This window comes from Xenopus laevis, chromosome 7S, assembly GCF_017654675.1.
Source record: "Xenopus laevis strain J_2021 chromosome 7S, Xenopus_laevis_v10.1, whole genome shotgun sequence".
NCBI classification, from domain to species: Eukaryota; Metazoa; Chordata; class Amphibia; order Anura; family Pipidae; genus Xenopus; species Xenopus laevis.
The window spans coordinates 91,892,289-91,911,168 of NC_054384.1; the positions used below are offsets into that span (position 1 = coordinate 91,892,289).

Here is an 18,880-nt window from a genome sequence, read left to right on the forward strand (position 1 = left end):
CAGATGACTGGGAATGGGAACAGGTGGTCAAGGTGGAAGGCGGAGTGGAGGGTGGTTCAGACGGGTCAAGGAGAGCAGAGGTAGAGCAGTAAGATGCTGGACCAGAAGGAGTGTGGCTTTTAGTTTGCCTGTTGCCTTTGAGGTGTTGCTCCCAAAGTGCTTTGTGCTTGCCGCTCATGTGCCTTCGCATAGAAGTTGTACCTATGTGGCTGTTGGGCTTACCAAGGCTCAGTTTCTGACTGCACTCATTGCAAATTACAATGCTTTTGTCAGAGGCACACACATTAAAAAAATCCCACACTGCTGACTTTTTGGAAGTGTGCGATCTGGCGGTAACAGTAGAAGTTGGCGGAGTTGGCGGTATTGGCGGCAATGGCGGGTGCGTTGGCCGGCTGAACACAGGTGCCGATACATGTTGTTGCCCTACTGATCCCTGCGGGCTGTCCTCCCTGCTTCTTCTAAGTCTTATTCTCCTACTGCCTCTCTGACTCTCCGTCTCTCCATCTGAACTACCCTCCTCTTGCTCTCTTCTACTAGGCACCCACAAAACATCAATCTCCTCATCATCATTCTCCTCAGATGCATCAATTTCTTCTGACACATCACAGAAGGAAGCAGCAGCGGGGACCTCCTCCTCATCACTCATTATGTCCATCTCTATCGTGTTCTCTGCCAGAATTAAATCTGGTGTAAGGTCCTCATCTCCTTCATCTTCTTCTGGCAATAATGGTTGCGCATTACTCAGTTCAAGAAACTCATTGGAAAATAACTCCTCTGCCCCCAGTGAAGAAGGGGCACCGGTGGTGGAGGAAGTGTTACGTGGGGTGGCCATAGCAGTGGAGGATGAGGAGGATGTTGTGGTAAAGTTAGAAACGGTAGAGGATGGGGTGTGCTGTGTAAGCCAGTCAACTACCTCTTCAGCATTTTGGGAGTTCAGGGTCATTGGCTTTTTAAAACTGGGCAATTTGCTAGGGCCACAGGATTGCATAGCAGCACGGCCCCTAGCACGGCCTCTGCGTGGCGGCCTGCCTTTGCCTGGCATTATTTTTAAAAAAACAACAACAACAACAAAAACTCAGTTGGTTTTTCTGGAAACGATAATACACACAGCTAGATGGCGGGTTGAAGAAAACACTGTGCAAATAATGCCTACAAAGTCAACGTATACACTACTACAGCGGTGGATACGGATTACGTAAAATATATGAATGCTGCTTGAAAAAAAGTAACTCAAGTGGTTTTTCTAGAGACGATAATATTATCAATATTTAGACAAAATGTGAACAAGGTCACACAGCTCGATGGCGGGTTGAAGAAAACAGTGTGCAAATAATGCCTACAAGGTCAACGTATACACTACTACAGCGGTGGATACGGATTACGTAAAATATATGAATGCTGCTTGAAAAAAAGTAACTCAAGTGGTTTTTCTAGAGACGATAATATTATCAATATTTAGACAAAATGTGAACAAGCTCACACAGCTCGATGGCGGGTTGAAGAAAACACTGTGCAAATAATGCCTACAAGGTCAACGTATACACTACTACAGCGGTGGATACGGATTACGTAAAATATATGAATGCTGCTTGAAAAAAAGTAACTCAAGTGGTTTTTCTAGAGACGATAATATTATCAATATTTAGACAAAATGTGAACAAGCTCACACAGCTCGATGGCGGGTTGAAGAAAACACTGTGCAAATAATGCCTACAAGGTCAACGTATACACTACTACAGCGGTGGATACGGATTACGTAAAATATATGAATGCTGCTTGAAAAAAAGTAACTCAAGTGGTTTTTCTAGAGACGATAATATTATCAATATTTAGACAAAATGTGAACAAGGTCACACAGCTCGATGGCGGGTTGAAGAAAACAGTGTGCAAATAATGCCTACAAGGCCAACGTATACACTACTACAGCGGTGGATACGGATTACGTAAAATATATGAATGCTGCTTGAAAAAAGTGACTCCGGTGTTTTTTCTGGAGACGGTAATATTATGGATATTTAGACAGAATGGGAACAAGGTCACACAGCTCGATGGCGGGTTGAAGAAAACAGTGTGCAAATAATGCCTACAAGGCCAACGTATACACTACTACAGCGGTGGATACGGATTACGTAAAATATATGAATGCTGCTTGAAAAAAGTGACTCCGGTGTTTTTTCTGGAGACGGTAATATTATGGATATTTAGACAGAATGGGAACAAGGTCACACAGCTCGATGGCGGGTTGAAGAAAACAGTGTGCAAATAATGCCTACAAGGCCAACGTATACACTACTACAGCGGTGGATACGGATTACGTAAAATATATGAATGCTGCTTGAAAAAAGTGACTCCGGTGTTTTTTCTGGAGACGGTAATATTATGGATATTTAGACAGAATGGGAACAAGGTCACACAGCTCGATGGCGGGTTGAAGAAAACAGTGTGCAAATAATGCCTACAAGGCCAACGTATACACTACTACAGCGGTGGATACGGATTACGTAAAATATATTATGGCTGCTTGAAAAAAGTGACTCCGGTGTTTTTTCTGGAGACGGTAATATTATGGATATTTAGACAGAATGTGAACAAGGTCACACAGCTCGATGGCGGGTTGAAGAAAACAGTGTGCAAATAATGCCTACAAGGCCAACGTATACACTACTACAGCGGTGGATACGGATTACGTAAAATATATGAATGCTGCTTGAAAAAAGTGACTCCGGTGTTTTTTCTGGAGACGGTAATATTATGGATATTTAGACAGAATGGGAACAAGGTCACACAGCTCGATGGCGGGTTGAAGAAAACAGTGTGCAAATAATGCCTACAAGGCCAACGTATACACTACTACAGCGGTGGATACGGATTACGTAAAATATATGAATGCTGCTTGAAAAAAGTGACTCCGGTGTTTTTTCTGGAGACGGTAATATTATGGATATTTAGACAGAATGGGAACAAGCTCACACAGCTCGATGGCGGGTTGAAGAAAACAGTGTGCAAATAATGCCTACAAGGTCAACGTATACACTACTACAGCGGTGGATACGGATTACGTAAAATATATGAATGCTGCTTGAAAAAAGTGACTCCGGTGTTTTTTCTGGAGACGGTAATATTATGGATATTTAGACAGAATGGGAACAAGCTCACACAGCTCGATGGCGGGTTGAAGAAAACAGTGTGCAAATAATGCCTACAAGGTCAACGTATACACTACTACAGCGGTGGATACGGATTACGTAAAATATATGAATGCTGCTTGAAAAAAAGTAACTCAAGTGGTTTTTCTAGAGACGATAATATTATCAATATTTAGACAAAATGTGAACAAGCTCACACAGCTCGATGGCGGGTTGAAGAAAACAGTGTGCAAATAATGCCTACAAGGTCAACGTATACACTACTACAGCGGTGGATACGGATTACGTAAAATATATGAATGCTGCTTGAAAAAAGTGACTCCGGTGTTTTTTCTGGAGACGGTAATATTATGGATATTTAGACAGAATGGGAACAAGGTCACACAGCTCGATGGCGGGTTGAAGAAAACAGTGTGCAAATAATGCCTACAAGGCCAACGTATACACTACTACAGCGGTGGATACGGATTACGTAAAATATATGAATGCTGCTTGAAAAAAGTGACTCCGGTGTTTTTTCTGGAGACGGTAATATTATGGATATTTAGACAGAATGGGAACAAGGTCACACAGCTCGATGGCGGGTTGAAGAAAACAGTGTGCAAATAATGCCTACAAGGTCAACGTATACACTACTACAGCGGTGGATACGGATTACGTAAAATATATGAATGCTGCTTGAAAAAAAGTAACTCAAGTGGTTTTTCTAGAGACGATAATATTATCAATATTTAGACAAAATGTGAACAAGCTCACACAGCTCGATGGCGGGTTGAAGAAAACACTCTGCAAATAATGCCTACAAGGCCAACGTATACACTACTACAGCGGTGGATACGGATTACGTAAAATATATGAATGCTGCTTGAAAAAAGTGACTCCGGTGTTTTTTCTGGAGACGGTAATATTATGGATATTTAGACAGAATGGGAACAAGGTCACACAGCTCGATGGCGGGTTGAAGAAAACAGTGTGCAAATAATGCCTACAAGGTCAACGTATACACTACTACAGCGGTGGATACGGATTACGTAAAATATATGAATGCTGCTTGAAAAAAAGTAACTCAAGTGGTTTTTCTAGAGACGATAATATTATCAATATTTAGACAAAATGTGAACAAGCTCACACAGCTCGATGGCGGGTTGAAGAAAACACTGTGCAAATAATGCCTACAAGGCCAACGTATACACTACTACAGCGGTGGATACGGATTACGTAAAATATATGAATGCTGCTTGAAAAAAGTGACTCCGGTGTTTTTTCTGGAGACGGTAATATTATGGATATTTAGACAGAATGGGAACAAGGTCACACAGCTCGATGGCGGGTTGAAGAAAACAGTGTGCAAATAATGCCTACAAGGCCAACGTATACACTACTACAGCGGTGGATACGGATTACGTAAAATATATGAATGCTGCTTGAAAAAAGTGACTCCGGTGTTTTTTCTGGAGACGGTAATATTATGGATATTTAGACAGAATGGGAACAAGGTCACACAGCTCGATGGCGGGTTGAAGAAAACAGTGTGCAAATAATGCCTACAAGGCCAACGTATACACTACTACAGCGGTGGATACGGATTACGTAAAATATATGAATGCTGCTTGAAAAAAGTGACTCCGGTGTTTTTTCTGGAGACGGTAATATTATGGATATTTAGACAGAATGTGAACAAGGTCACACAGCTAGATGGCGGGTTGAAGAAAACACTGTGCAAATAATGCCTACAAGGTCAACGTATACACTACTACAGCGGTGGATACGGATTACGTAAAATATATTATGGCTGCTTGAAAAAAGTCACTCCGGTGTTTTTTCTGGAGACGGTAATATTATGGATATTTAGACAGAATGTGAACAAGGTCACACAGCTAGATGGCGGGTTGAAGAAAACACTGTGCAAATAATGCCTACAAGGTCAACGTATACACTACTACAGCGGTGGATACGGATTACGTAAAATATATTATGGCTGCTTGAAAAAAGTCACTCCGGTGTTTTTTCTGGAGACGGTAATATTATGGATATTTAGACAGAATGTGAACAAGGTCACACAGCTAGGTGGCGGGTTGAAGAAAACACTGTGCAAATAATGCCTACAAGGTCAACGTATACACTACTACAGCGGTGGATACGGATTACGTAAAATATATTATGGCTGCTTGAAAAAAGTCACTCCGGTGTTTTTTCTGGAGACGGTAATATTATGGATATTTAGACAGAATGTGAACAAGGTCACACAGCTAGATGGCGGGTTGAAGAAAACACTGTGCAAATAATGCCTACAGGGCAAATAATGCCTAAAAGGTCAACTTATACACTACTACAGCGGTAGTAAAATAAAAAAAGTAAAATAAAAAAAAATGAATATTAAAAAAAAAAAATTAAAGTTGGTGCTGCTGAACTACTAGGAGCAGCAGATTAGCACACCAGTCCCACTCCCCAACACTGCTAGACTAATAGCACTGGGCTCTTATAGTAGTAGTAGTAGTAGTAGTAGTAAAACAACAAAAAAATAAATAAAAGCAGTCCTTACAAGGACTACTGTTATTGCAGCAGTCAGCAGATGAGATCAGAAGCAGGACAGCTGCCCACTGCAGCTACATACAGAGCACTGCAGTAGAAGGTAGATTACTAGCCAGCAAAGCTACCTAAGCTTAAATGTCCCTCAAACCCCTGCAGACTTCTGTCCCTCCAATAACAGAGCAGTATCAAAACGATTACTAGCCAGCAAACTTTCAACTGTCCCTGAAATCACTAACAGGCAGCAGCTCTCTCCCTACACTATCTCTTCAGCACACACAGGCAGAGTGAAAAAACGCTGCAGGGCTTCGGTTTTTATAGGGAAGGGGAGTGGTCCAGGGGAGAGCTTCCTGATTGGCTGCCATGTACCTGCTGGTCTGGGGTGAGAGGGCAAAAAAAAGCGCCAACAATGGCGAACCCAAAATGGCGAACGTCGCGCGACGTTCGCGAACTTCCGGCGAGCGCGAACACCCGATGTTCGCGCGAACAAGTTCGCCGGCGAACAGTTCGCGACATCTCTACGTTTCAGTTCCATACAGGAACTTTCTTCAGGGGGAAAAAAAGCACAATAATATGCATTATTGTATATATATATATATATATATATATATATATATATATATATATATATATATATATAAATATATATATATATATATATATATATATATATATATATATATATAAAATGCCAAATTATATAGGTTTTAATATAGGCCATCATTAAAAAACGAGAGGAATTAAGGTCCAAGTTGGGGTCCACTACAGCTTGGGTCCACTGTAAGATCTTTTGGGATTCTGGTAGGACAGTCTTACTCTGGACTGACTCTGGTTCTGAGTGCCACCTTTTATTTACCAGCCTCGAAAGGAAAACAATGATCTTAATACCAATTATATCAGCAGGGCTCAATGGTATATTTTCTATTCTCAAATGAACTGCTCAGTATATAGGACAATTATTATTTTGTTTCATTAAATCCCATGTGTTGATTGAGAAACTATTATTCTGTTTGTTTCCTTAGAGCCTGGACAAGATGTCTGATGAGTGAGTATGAGCTCCAGTTACAATTTAGTTCTAGTCTCCAGTAAATAGCAGCCTTTGGATGTCCACATTATCAGGAAAAATGGTGGAAAGCTTGCTTAGATTTAGCAAATAATTGCATCTGAACTTCTGTTATGGTTTTTAAACTCTGTAATGAATCGGTATGAGCTTAGAGGTATAAGTACAATTTAACACTCTGGTTGCACCTCATTGTTGGACAATGTTTTCCATATATTCATCCTCCCTGAGTAATTAAAAATGCTACAGTAGAACCCCTGTTTTATATTTTCTAGGGGAACATAAAAATGGTGTAAAATCCAGGGAAATGCATTATGTACAGTATTCCACTAAAAATGGGACCACAAAAAACCAATGTAAAATGAGGGAAAATATGATATTTTCACTGTTTGTTCCTTAGTGGAATTCATTTGCTTATTTGGGGGGTTAATTATTAAAGTCCATTTTTTTCTGTTCAGACTTTTAAGGGTAAATTAATTTTTTTTCATGATTTATTAAACCCAGTTGGTGTTAAAAGTCAGAATAAAAAAGTACTCCAACTCAGACCTACTGAGATCATGTACAAGTCAACAGCAGATGTCCTGTTGGCATTTTTAACATATCCTGACCTTCGTGCAATAATCCAAGATTTTGGGGCACATTTACCTAGGGTCGAATATCGAGGGTTAATTAACCCTCGATATTCAACCGGCGAAGTAAAATCCTTCGACTTTGAATATCGAACGATCGAAGGAATAATCGTTCGATCGAACGATTAAATCCTTCGAATCAAATGATTCGAAGGATTTTAATCCATCGATCGAACGATATTCCTTCGATCAGGAAATTGTTAGGAAGCCTATGGGGAAGACATTTTTATAGAGACAGTAGTGGACTATCGAATGGTCGAATAGTCAAAAGATTTTTAGTTCGAATCATTCGATTCGAAGTCGAAGGTCGTAGTCGAAGTAGCCCATTCGATGGTCGAAGTAGCCATATTCGACCATTCGAAATTCAAACTATTTTTCCTCTATTCTTTCACTCGAACTAAGTAAATGGGCCCTTTGTGTTTTTTGCAAGATAATCCGAGTCTTTTCCTGCACAAGAAATTTTTGTAAAAATGTATTGATAAATAGTGGTGGAAAGTCCGTGCGGATTAGATTGGAGTGGCTTTCAAAAAATAGTGAGAACATTTCGGATTTGATAAATAACCCCCTCAGAACTTTTAGCCTGTTTAAGGCCAGTTAAAGCATATTGACCATAGGAAGCCATCTTTATTGCCAATGCATATTCTATGCATTTATTATTTTTTCTCCCCATTCTTCTTACAGGGAAGAGGTAACCGTAAGTAATATTTTCGTATTTTCTTTAGTTCTGTATACAAACACACTGTCTGATCTCTCATTGTGCCTCATGTACTGGAACCCATGATATACCCTCATTTGGTGCCATTTATAACATAGACATGCATTGAAGGAGAGCATTTATATCAAGTAGTCCTATACATTTCACTGCATCTCTAATCATCCATGAATCATACTCCTTTGTTTTTCTCAGTTGGTTATAATTTGAGTGTGATGGGACCTGTAGTTCAATAACAGCGGCCAATCCACATGTTGACTGCCTCTGCCCTAATAAATCATATTTCAGATGTACTGTACCAGATTGGTTCTGACAGAATTAATTGTGTGGCAAACAGCACACCAGCAGGAGATGCAGGGCTTCCCCATGAATCACACAGGCCATAACATCACAGTGTTTCAGTAGAGCCAGATGGTGCTTGCATAAACCACTTTACTGCATTATTACACTCACAGTTATTATTCTCCCACTGAGAGCAATGTGCCTTGCAATGAAATGAACAGCTTCATGTTCAATGACAGAGCAGTATTGTGGAGATATTAGAATGCCACTTTCAATGAATGTTCTGTATTAGTATGAAGAAGAGGAGGAAGAATATGTTGAAGAAGAAGAAGAAGAAGTTGTGGCTCCTGAGCCACCAAAACCTGCTCCTCCTCCTGCAGCTCCTCCACCTCTCATCCGCCGGCGCTCCTCGGCTAACTATCGGTCCTATGCCACAGAACCACAGGTTAAGGTAAGATCAGTCCATGCAAAGGTTATTTAATTTTAACTCACCCACTTCAGTGTGGTCCTCCTATCCCATATAGCAATTGCCTAATTATATTAAAGTGATGCTTACATTCATAGAAGCCTTTGGAAATACTCTTGGCGCATACACACATGTGGGGAAGGGCTACATCGTGTGATATCTTCAAGCTTGCACAACTCCTAAGCACAAACTAATAGAACATGGCTGTCCTTGTAATATAGCAAAGCCAATAAACCTGAGGTTTGATGTCTAGTATTGTAGCTGTTGCAGTTAGCCACCTATGTTTTGGCCTGTTTTCCATATTTCTCTGGATTGAGCTTTACTAAATCAAGAAAGGCTGATCATGGTCAATAGTCATTTTGCCTACAGTGAGCACTGCCTTGAAATGTAATATTAACAAGACCTGTTCTTCACATCAGGGATGCACTTAAGGCACCTCCACGTTGCAATATATATATATATATATATATATATATATATATATATATATATATATATATATATATATATATATGAATAACGTTCCACTTATTGTAAAATATAATGATATTACGGGGCAAATTCATCAAGGGTCGAATATTGAGGGTTAATTAACCCTTGATATTCGACTGGGAATGAAAATCCTTCGACTTCGAATAATCCTTCGATCGAACGATTAAATCCTTCGAATCGAACGGTTCGAAGGATTTTAATCCAACGATCGAAGGATTATCCTTCGACCAAAAAAATTTAGCCAAGCCTATGGGGACCTTCCCCATAGGCTAACATTGGGTTTGGTAGCTTTTAGGTGGCGAACTAGGGGGTCGAAGTTTTTTCTTAAAGAGACAGTACTTCGACTATTGAATGGTCGAATAGTCGAACGATTTTAAGTTTGAATCCTTCAATTCGAAGTCGAAGTCGTAGTCGAAGGTTGAAGTAGCCCATTCGATGGTCGAAGTAGCCCAAAAAACACTTCGAAATTCGAAGTTTTTTTACTTCAAATCCTTCACTCCAAGTTAATGAATTGGCCCCTACATGTCACAGAGGAGTTCTATATGAAAACATGAGGTCAACAGCCGAATGCTTTTATACAGGTCATGGAACTCTGAGGTTACTTCTAATATCCTCATATTTTCCAACAAGGAGTACTTTATTCACTATATATAAATATATATATAGTGCAAATTGTGAAAAACTGGGTAATGATTCCCTGGAGTGAATGGAAGACAGCATGGTGGGCTTCCATTCCTTGCTCCAGTAGGGGTTTTCAGCTGCCAAGCTAGAGGCAGTTAGGTAATTAAGCTACAGGTGAGCTGTAGTTAAAAGGAGGTGTGAGACTATACCTCAGAGCTTCCCCCTAGAGATCTCCTTGAGTGGAGGAGGGTGAGGGGCCGTGAAAACCTCCTTGAGATGTGCTTGTGTGCAGCTGGGAAGAGAGTGATTCCCCCAGTCTCAAAGTGTTGGAGAGAGCTCCAAAAGGACTGGAGAGAGGAAAACAGAAACCCCTCCCAGGAGACAAGAGGGTGTCAAGTACAGGCTGTAAGAGCTGGAAAACGTGAGTTTATGTGAACACCAGTGAGGGAGTTGAAATGGGACTGCTAATGTTTATGCGAGCAAGAGTGCTAAGATTTATTTTGTTCCAAATAAAAGCCAATTAAACTCAAAATTACTTAGATATAGGCCTCAGTAGACATTAACTCGCATGTTGGAGTCCCCTAGTGACCAAATAGAGGTATGACCTTATTCAATACCTAAATCTCCAGGAAACATGCTTGAAAGTTAAAAAGTACAAAGTTATTACATATTATAAAAAATCAAAAACACTCCTCATGGAGGCTCCATGAGGGGTGTTTTTGATTTTTTATAATATGTAATAAATTTGTACTCTTTAACTTTCAAGCATGTTTCCTGGAGATTTTTGCTACCAAATAAAAGCCAGCCAACCTGCATTTAAACATAAAGGTGGTGTCAGTCTCCATTTTCTGTACTGAAAACTGGGCTGTGGCTGTGGTTTTTGCTACCGGAAATTCATAATATATATTATGGTCCCCTCCCCAAGATAGGGACCCCAGTCTTATTAAATTGTCATGGGTCCCCTCTTCTGTAAGTCTAATCCTGGCACCATCATCAACCTCAGCTGCTTCCCTACTACTAGTTGTATCACTAGTTTATCACAAATAGTAGAAAGCTGAATTGGGTCAGTGACACAACAGGCTCTATCAGAGCCAAAACCACTGCAAGTAAATAAAGAACTTCTTTCTGAGGAACGACAGGTCCCAGTCCCTCATGAGAGCCATAACTGGTGAGTTTAGTACAGTAAAAGCTCCAAACCTCTCACTGCACTGCAATGTAGAAATGCAGATTAATAGGCGAAAAGTGGTCTCAAACACCAGAGAGGGTTTCCACTACAACTAACTATATCACTATGTGACACATTAAGAAATATTCTCTTAAAATTATGCTGATTTTGGGAGCTTGATGATGTCTGAAGATGCTTAAATCCCGGGCTGGTAGAATGGTCATCGGATGGCAGTTGTTCACCTGTTTCATCATGCTCCCAAAATCAGCATCATATCAAGAGAATATTTCTGAATGTGTCACTAAAAAAATCTGAGAAGACTCTCATTCATCCAAGTCACAATGTATCTGCCAAGTCCAGTTGATTTGACTGATGACTATAGATATATGTCACTAAAAAACAAAATAACCAACCACTGATTCATAAGATAACTTTCTACAATTAACCCATGGGTTTCTAGAAAGGATGGTATCCAGTGTCCACCATGTTTTCTCTTTTGGTTTCTGTGATCACTTGACTATTTGTGTGAAATGTTTTTAAGATAATATCTACAGACTCACATCCATAGGCTATTTAAATTACGGGCCATTTCTACTTCAAATATTTGCAACTGCTAAACTACTATTGCCATCTGCAACCATAAAGCCTTCATTCGTTGGTGGGATACATCTGGAGGGTGACAGTCCAGAACTATGATAGGCTGTAACCACAAATTCTTTTTAGAATATTGTCATACTGTATTTGTCCTTTAAGACTCTAATGGAAGCTTCATACACAAGTCTACATGTATGTGTCATCCTGCCCTGGAAGGGCCATTATTCAAGGGTTGTTATTCCAAGCTAGGCATATTTATGAAGATATACTCTTGCTTCTCTGTACATAGCCTGAAATTCTTAGTTACTTGATGACAGACAATATATGATGAAACAAAGTTAAAAAAATCTGGGAAATCACAGTAAATATTTAATACTAACCCTGCTGTCTTTGTTTCAATCAGAGAAAACCCAAGATTTCTGCATCACGGAAGCTCCAACTGAAGGTAAAGGAGGGGTTGGCTCTACATTGCTGCTCCAGCTGAGAATACAGTTCCTGCTATGCTCTAACAACAACATGAAATTGCTTATTAGAATGTTACAAAATAATCCCAATGGGTTTCAGTGCAACATTCTCATCTTCACTCTTATTTCAGAGTATGATGTTGCAAATTGCTAAGGCAGAAATGGAACGTGAGGAAGAGGAGAGAGCTCGCGAGAAGGAGAGATACCTTGCAGAACACTGTCAGCCTCTGCAACTGTCTGGCTTGTCCCGATCTGAACTGCAGGTAGTGAACTTCAAATTTAGGAACCTGTGAGGAGGAAGAGAGTAGTGATATGTTTTTTCTGGTTGGAGACATAAGGGAAGTCCCACCAGGAGGGGAGGAGAGGGCACCCGTGTTGAGAAGGCAGTATGTTTAAGTGTAAAAAGTGTAATGACAAAGAAGCATGTATGGTATAACCAACACAAATTCTCCAAATAATAAGAATGGTCGGATATATCTTTCAGGACCTGTGTCAGGAGCTTCACGCAAGAATCGATGTAGTAGATGAAGAAAGATATGACATGGAAGCCAAAGTAAACAAAAACATAACTGAGGTAATGTTAACAATTAAATAGCAGATATAAGATGGATATATAAAAGAACAATTTGGCTACATAAGTCACTAAGATCCTGCCTGCCCCAGACTCATCTGATGCAAGGAACTAGTTGCATCTAAGATACCTGAGCCCATGAGAAGGAAGCTTGGAGGTGAATGGGCTACATACTTGCACCCCCACCTTGGGGATGCTTATTCATCCTTTAGTGCTCAAGCACTTGAACCCAGGCAATAGGAAACTACCCCAGACATCCCTTGTTTGCTTTACCCTTCATTAGTATTTGTAAATTATGGAATACCCACTAGATGGTGCTCCAGCCTAGTATTATAAAATGTTAACTGCATTCATCCTGTTAAATAAAATGTTGTATGTAGTCTTTATATTACGTTCGATCAGAAGAGATAAAAAGAATGACTCATTGGATTGCACCACCCGAGTATATGAACTGGAAATTCCCACCAAACAAGTTTAGGTTAAATAGGTTAAAACATAACTTTTATTAGCAAATTATAAAGGTATGTCCAAAATAAACAAAACTTTAAAAATATACATTAGGAGGGAAAGCTAACCGGACTCCGTAGTCCCTATCTTATAGACAGATAATAGAGGGTTAAATGCCATTAAATAACAGTGCATTGTCATCCTCTCATAGAAATGTTTTGCCCAGATGGAAATGAGATTATGGGGATTGTAAATGGTCACTGCATCAATTTGCAGCCTTAATGGATGTTCCCAAATTAAGGAGGTTAAATGAGGGCTGTTGAGAAGCAGGAGTTCATCTGTCTCATATATGTAAGGAGAATATACCCTTTAACTCTTGCAAGTGTATACTCAAACCGTATGAACAACACATACCCATCTTTTTCCCCCTTCCCGCAGGATTAGAACAGTTGCTCAGATTAATGTTCCGATGCCCTGCCTATATACCCATATAGAGGAAAATATATTCTGTTGCTCTTATTGTTGTGTAACTGAACCGCATAGAACTCATTCACGGCTCTTTCTCCTCCCTGCAGGATTAACACAATTGCCCAAATAGTCGGAGATCTGGTGCCCTGCCTATATTACCATTTGCCCGGCACCATCCCCCAACCACCACAAGTTCCCCCCGTATCCACCCTACCCAATGGCAATTATTTTAAAGTAAATTCAGTCACACTGCCTAACAAGTTAAAAGAATGTGCTCCTCTGTTGCTTTTGGTTTATTTGTTTTATATTACATTCCATGTATTAAGCATTTATCATTTAGATCTATTCTCAAATACTTTGAGAGATATTAATATGTAAAAATGGAAGTTACAGGCTGCTGCTCTATTGTGCCTTCAAAGACACCAGGGCAAGGCAGGTAGACCTCCTCCTGGTACATCACATTGATTTACTAATTTGTACTTTGCAATAGATGTGTCCTTTCTGCTGCCCTTCCTTCCATAAGAATAAGTGGGTCTGGGCTTTGTTGATGGGTCTGGACTCAGAGACAGCAGGTGTGGCACTGTAGAGGTCCCCAGGTCAGAAGATAAGGGAAGAGGTGGACATGGGGGACACTTAGGCCCCATAATAGAAACTGATACCAAGGGCCTTCCTAATAACTGTGTATAATGAAACTAAACCTTCATATCTGCATTTCACTCAGATCATCTTTGATTTTCAGGAACACTTTGCAATGCCTAAAGATTTAGCTAAAGATTTAGCACATTTGGCAGTACAACAGCATGTCCTGGGCCTCATAATGGTATTTAAGCCAAACTAGAAGCAGGAGGACAAAGTGCAGCTTCCATATTCATTTAGCACTCTAGCCACAAAGCAAGACTGGCTGATGAGGCAGTAATACTAATAATATATAGATAGAGAGTGCTAAGCAGATGTTTGATAACATGAGGGTCAGAGGTAAAGAAGCCTACTGAGACTGGAGACCACCAGGTAGTTTCCCAGCAGGCCAGTTGGTCCCTGGGTGGAGGTTTAGGCTCAGTTCTAAAGTGAGCAATGTTCCCAGAAGGATACCCCATATTTTCCCAGAGGAGTCTTACCAGCTCCATTTAGCTAAGGGAGTTTATTGTGACCTAGTGCTCTTCCTACTAGCAGTCCCACAATCCTACATGGTTGTGAATGAACCTATGAATTCTTGCCATACATTCACATTCACTGTGATATAACAACATATCACAGGGCCAAACATGTAGTATCCCTATATATTTCATCAGGCTGTACCAGGAAACTCTGGAGATAAGTTTTATAATATTTATAGGGTTTGATTAAGCCGCTTACTTTGCCTTTCAGCTCGAAGACTTGAACCAAAAGATCTTTGACCTCCGTGGCAAGTTCAAAAAGCCAAACCTCAGGAGGGTGCGTCTCTCTGCCGACGCCATGATGATGGCGCTGTTGGGCACCAAGCACAAAGTCTCCATGGATCTACGGGCCAATCTCAAACAGGTCAAGCAAACCAAAAAGGACGATGCAGACAAGGTAAGTTATGTGTCATCGCTTGAGCAATGTTGCTGTTGTCTCTATATTTTTACAAGAAAATTCATAGGCGCTACCATACTATATTTATCCTGTGTTTTAGGATATAAGAGAAGTAGGTGACTGGAGGAAGAATGTGGATGCCCTGAGTGGTATGGAAGGCAGAAAGAAGAAGTTTGAATCCACTGGGGCTGCTGCAGTTTAAGAAGGTATTACTTATTATATTTTTATTTTCATTTTACTAGTACAGATCCGTTAAAGGCTGTCTCCCATAGATTCTATTATAATCAAATAAACCAAATTTTTAACAATTTAAAATTTTTTAACAATTATTTCCATTTTCTCTGTAATAATAAAACAGTCCCTTTTACTTGATCCAAACTGAGATATAATTAATCCTTATTGGAAGCCAAAAACAGCCTATTGGGTTTATTTAATGTTTACATGAATTTCTGGCAGACTTGAGATATTAAGATCCAAATTACGGAAAGATCCATTATCCGGAAAATCCCAGTTTCCGAGCATTCTTGATAACAGGTCCCATACCTGTACCATACTAAAAAATACAAGTACAAGTATGTGATCCGTTATCTGGAAATCCATTATCCAGATAGCTCAGAATTACAGTAAGGTTGTCTCCCATAGACTCAATGTTTAATAAATAATTCAAAATTTTACAGCCTATTTCCTTTTTCTCTGTTATAATAAAACAGCACCTTGTACTTGACCCTAAGATCTAATTAATCTTTATTGGAGGCAAAACAAACCTATTGGGCTTAATGTTTAAATGATTTTTAGCAGACTTACGGTATGAAGTTCCATACATTTCATTACTTATCTTTCTATTTAAGCCCTCTCCTACTCATATTCCAGTCAATCAATGCATTGTTACTACGGTAATTTGGATAATAGCAACCAGATTGCTGAAATTACAAACTGGAGAGCTGCTGAATAAAAAGTTAAGTAAGCAAAAACCACAAATACTAAAAGATGAAAACCAATTACAATAATAATTACAATATAATAATGGTCTCAGAATATCACTACATCATACTTAAAGTTAACTTAAAGGTGAATAACCCCTTTAAAGCTCTGTCTGCCGTACCCTTGACATTATATAATTTCCATATAACCCCAACTCCAAGAAGACGATGAAATTCATATGCATATTGTTGTTCTTTTTAGGGGAGATTTCTGATGGATGAAGTGCAATTACTTCTGGACTGAAATATGAAAATTCTTCTTCGTTCCAAGGCAGTTAATCTGAAATGGTTAGAGCTGAATCCCCAATAAAGCACCTTGACAGAGAATAGCATTGCTGCCTGTATCTGTTGTTTGAATTTTCACTGTTCTACCAAACTGTTGGCAGAATTATATATTTCTGTGTAGCACACTTGTGGGTGGACCTAAGATGTGTGGAAATAGTGTGACTTGCTGCCAGTGTATCCTGGGCAGCCTGAGGCTATGGGCTGCAGTGTGTAGTGGCCCCTTTAAGCACCTTACCCTCCGGTGGATCCTGGGTGCCTCCTGGTACACAGATCAAGCAGCTCGGAAATAACAGCAGTCCAGAGAGTTGCTTCAAACCAATACTTTAATTATTGAACAGTCGGGCAGTGGATCTGGTCACAGCAATCAGGCAACATAGATCTTCAGTACACTCACAGCAACAGTGGAAAACCTTCACAATTTAGAATATTACAAGTAGATCCCTCTCAGGGGTAGTGCAGCCTGTCTTGGTAATTTTCCCCAGCACTAGGGATCCCATCTTGGCACTTTCCCTGCTCCTGAGCTCACTCACTTGTGTCCCTGCCTGGTGGCTTGATCACCGCAAGGGTGCTAACCCCTACTACTCTCCTTGTTGGAGCTAGAAAGCTGCTCACTAAATACACTGCCCCTAACTTTTGATCCTAGAGCAACTATTACATAAACTTCTGACACTAAATAAAACTGTCCCTACTTTGGGGCCTGTCACCTGATCAGACCCACTCCTGTACCCACTTCCCTGCCAGGTGGGATCCAGGGATAGAGCCCTGAGCTAGTGATGTGTGGGTCGAGAATATCTCGACCTGCACCCGACCCTAACCCGTCCGCTCCCTACCCGCATCTGACCCGGGCCCTGCTCCCCTTTATATATAGACCCGCGCCTGCCCTGCCCCGCACTGATGTCACAAAAGGAAGTCTATAAATGCCGGCAGTACTAGGTCGCGGGCGGGCCTCGGGTCGGCCAGCACATCACTACCCTGAGCACGTGTGTTCTCCCGTTTAAACTTTCAAACATTGCCATCTAATGGCCAAAACCTTGAACTACAATGGACCCAGGAAAAGGGACAAAGCTGCCTGGGCAAATTAAAGGACCACACAGGTGTCCAAATACAGGGGAAAGGAAACTGCCTGAATAAAACCTTACCTAAACATCGGGGTCTCTACATCTGTTACATGTTTAGTTCTGTGACTAAGCAACTTCATTAAATGCTATATTGTAGTTACTGGCCTTGCCTTGCAAAGCATTATTGTCTCAGTCACTCAGATAATAAATATTTCTTTCACAAGGTCCTGTCCAAGTCCATCTCAAGAAGACCATGTCAATGTACCCAACGGGATTTTCATTCCTGCCTTATAAATATCTGGCTGTTTCTCAGGCAGATATGAGTTAGAGAGACAGTTGAGCAGGCCCATACACGAGCAGATAAGCTGGCAGCTTGTTGTAGAGGGGCAGAATAAGCAGCTCAAATCTTATACAATGCATTTTTTCCATTGGTAAAGCACTGATCTGCTACCTTCCTCCCTAGCAGACTATCAATGTTTTCTCTTCCTGCGTGACACTAGCCTGAAGTGGCCCATAAAGGGCAATAATAGCTTCTGACCTGACTCCTAAACCAGCAGTTTAATCAGTTTATGTATCCAAGGCAACCATCAGAGGGGTACAATTGGTACTGAAATCACAGGCCTTGTGGCATTGGAGGCCTTAAAACAGGCATGTCCAAACTCCGGCCCGTGGGCCAATTGCGGCCCGTTTTCAATTTTAGACTGGCCCATTCAAGGGCAGACCCAGATAAAAATTGGCACGCAAGTGGCCAGCCCGAGCCAGGAGTCGCTTGATGAGCAGTGCCATCTTTCTTCTTGCTGCGCCGGCTGCGCGCAGTGACGTTATCTCACGTTAGCGTGTGACTTCACTAGTTCTCGTCTGAGGATGCGATTCCACCCATGTGCCTTCTAATTTTTCTTGTGAATGCACATCAGCATGGTGACCGACTCATTCCCCAGGTGATAATGTTTATATAATATGCTTCAACATATTAATTAGAAAATATATTTGCAACAGTATTACAAATACCCACGCCTAACTAAAACTTATACAACCTGGATTTTAAAATTGATTGGAGGGCTCCCTTCTGAATGGACCGTCAGACTGGGGCTCATTCTAAGGTCAGAAACATAGAATATAGAAATGAAAAGGAATAAGAAAATAAAATACAGCCTAAATGAGAAAACAATAAAAGTTTTAAACAAGTAAATAGAAGAAAAAAACAGAAAAGGAGGGAAAAAAACAGAAAAAAGATGAAATGGGAAAAAAGAAAAAAATGGAAAAAAAAAGAGGAGGGACAAGAAAATTAGTGTGGCAAGTGCACTTCACTTGAGAACGTTTTCATTACTGAATAAATCTGAGAGTGCGAGCTTCTTCATCC

The 18,880-nt window shown here is 40.4% G+C and overlaps 1 protein-coding gene across 2 annotated transcripts in view; it reads left to right on the top strand.

Moving 5' to 3' along the window:
- tnni3.S (troponin I3, cardiac type S homeolog) overlaps positions 1–16,508 on the top strand; it is a 30,431-nt gene extending 13,923 nt beyond the window's left edge. Inside the window, 9 exon segments of one of the 2 annotated variants that reach the window (NM_001087909.2) lie at positions 6,698–6,720; positions 8,046–8,058; positions 8,651–8,809; positions 12,100–12,141; positions 12,292–12,423; positions 12,645–12,734; positions 15,012–15,197; positions 15,298–15,403; positions 16,380–16,508. In NM_001087909.2, coding sequence (NP_001081378.1) covers positions 6,710–6,720; positions 8,046–8,058; positions 8,651–8,809; positions 12,100–12,141; positions 12,292–12,423; positions 12,645–12,734; positions 15,012–15,197; positions 15,298–15,399 — 735 coding nt within the window. In that variant the 5' untranslated portion in view covers positions 6,698–6,709 and the 3' untranslated portion in view covers positions 15,400–15,403; positions 16,380–16,508. 2 annotated transcript variants of the gene reach the window in all.
- Positions 16,509–18,880: the final 2,372 nt, after the last annotated feature.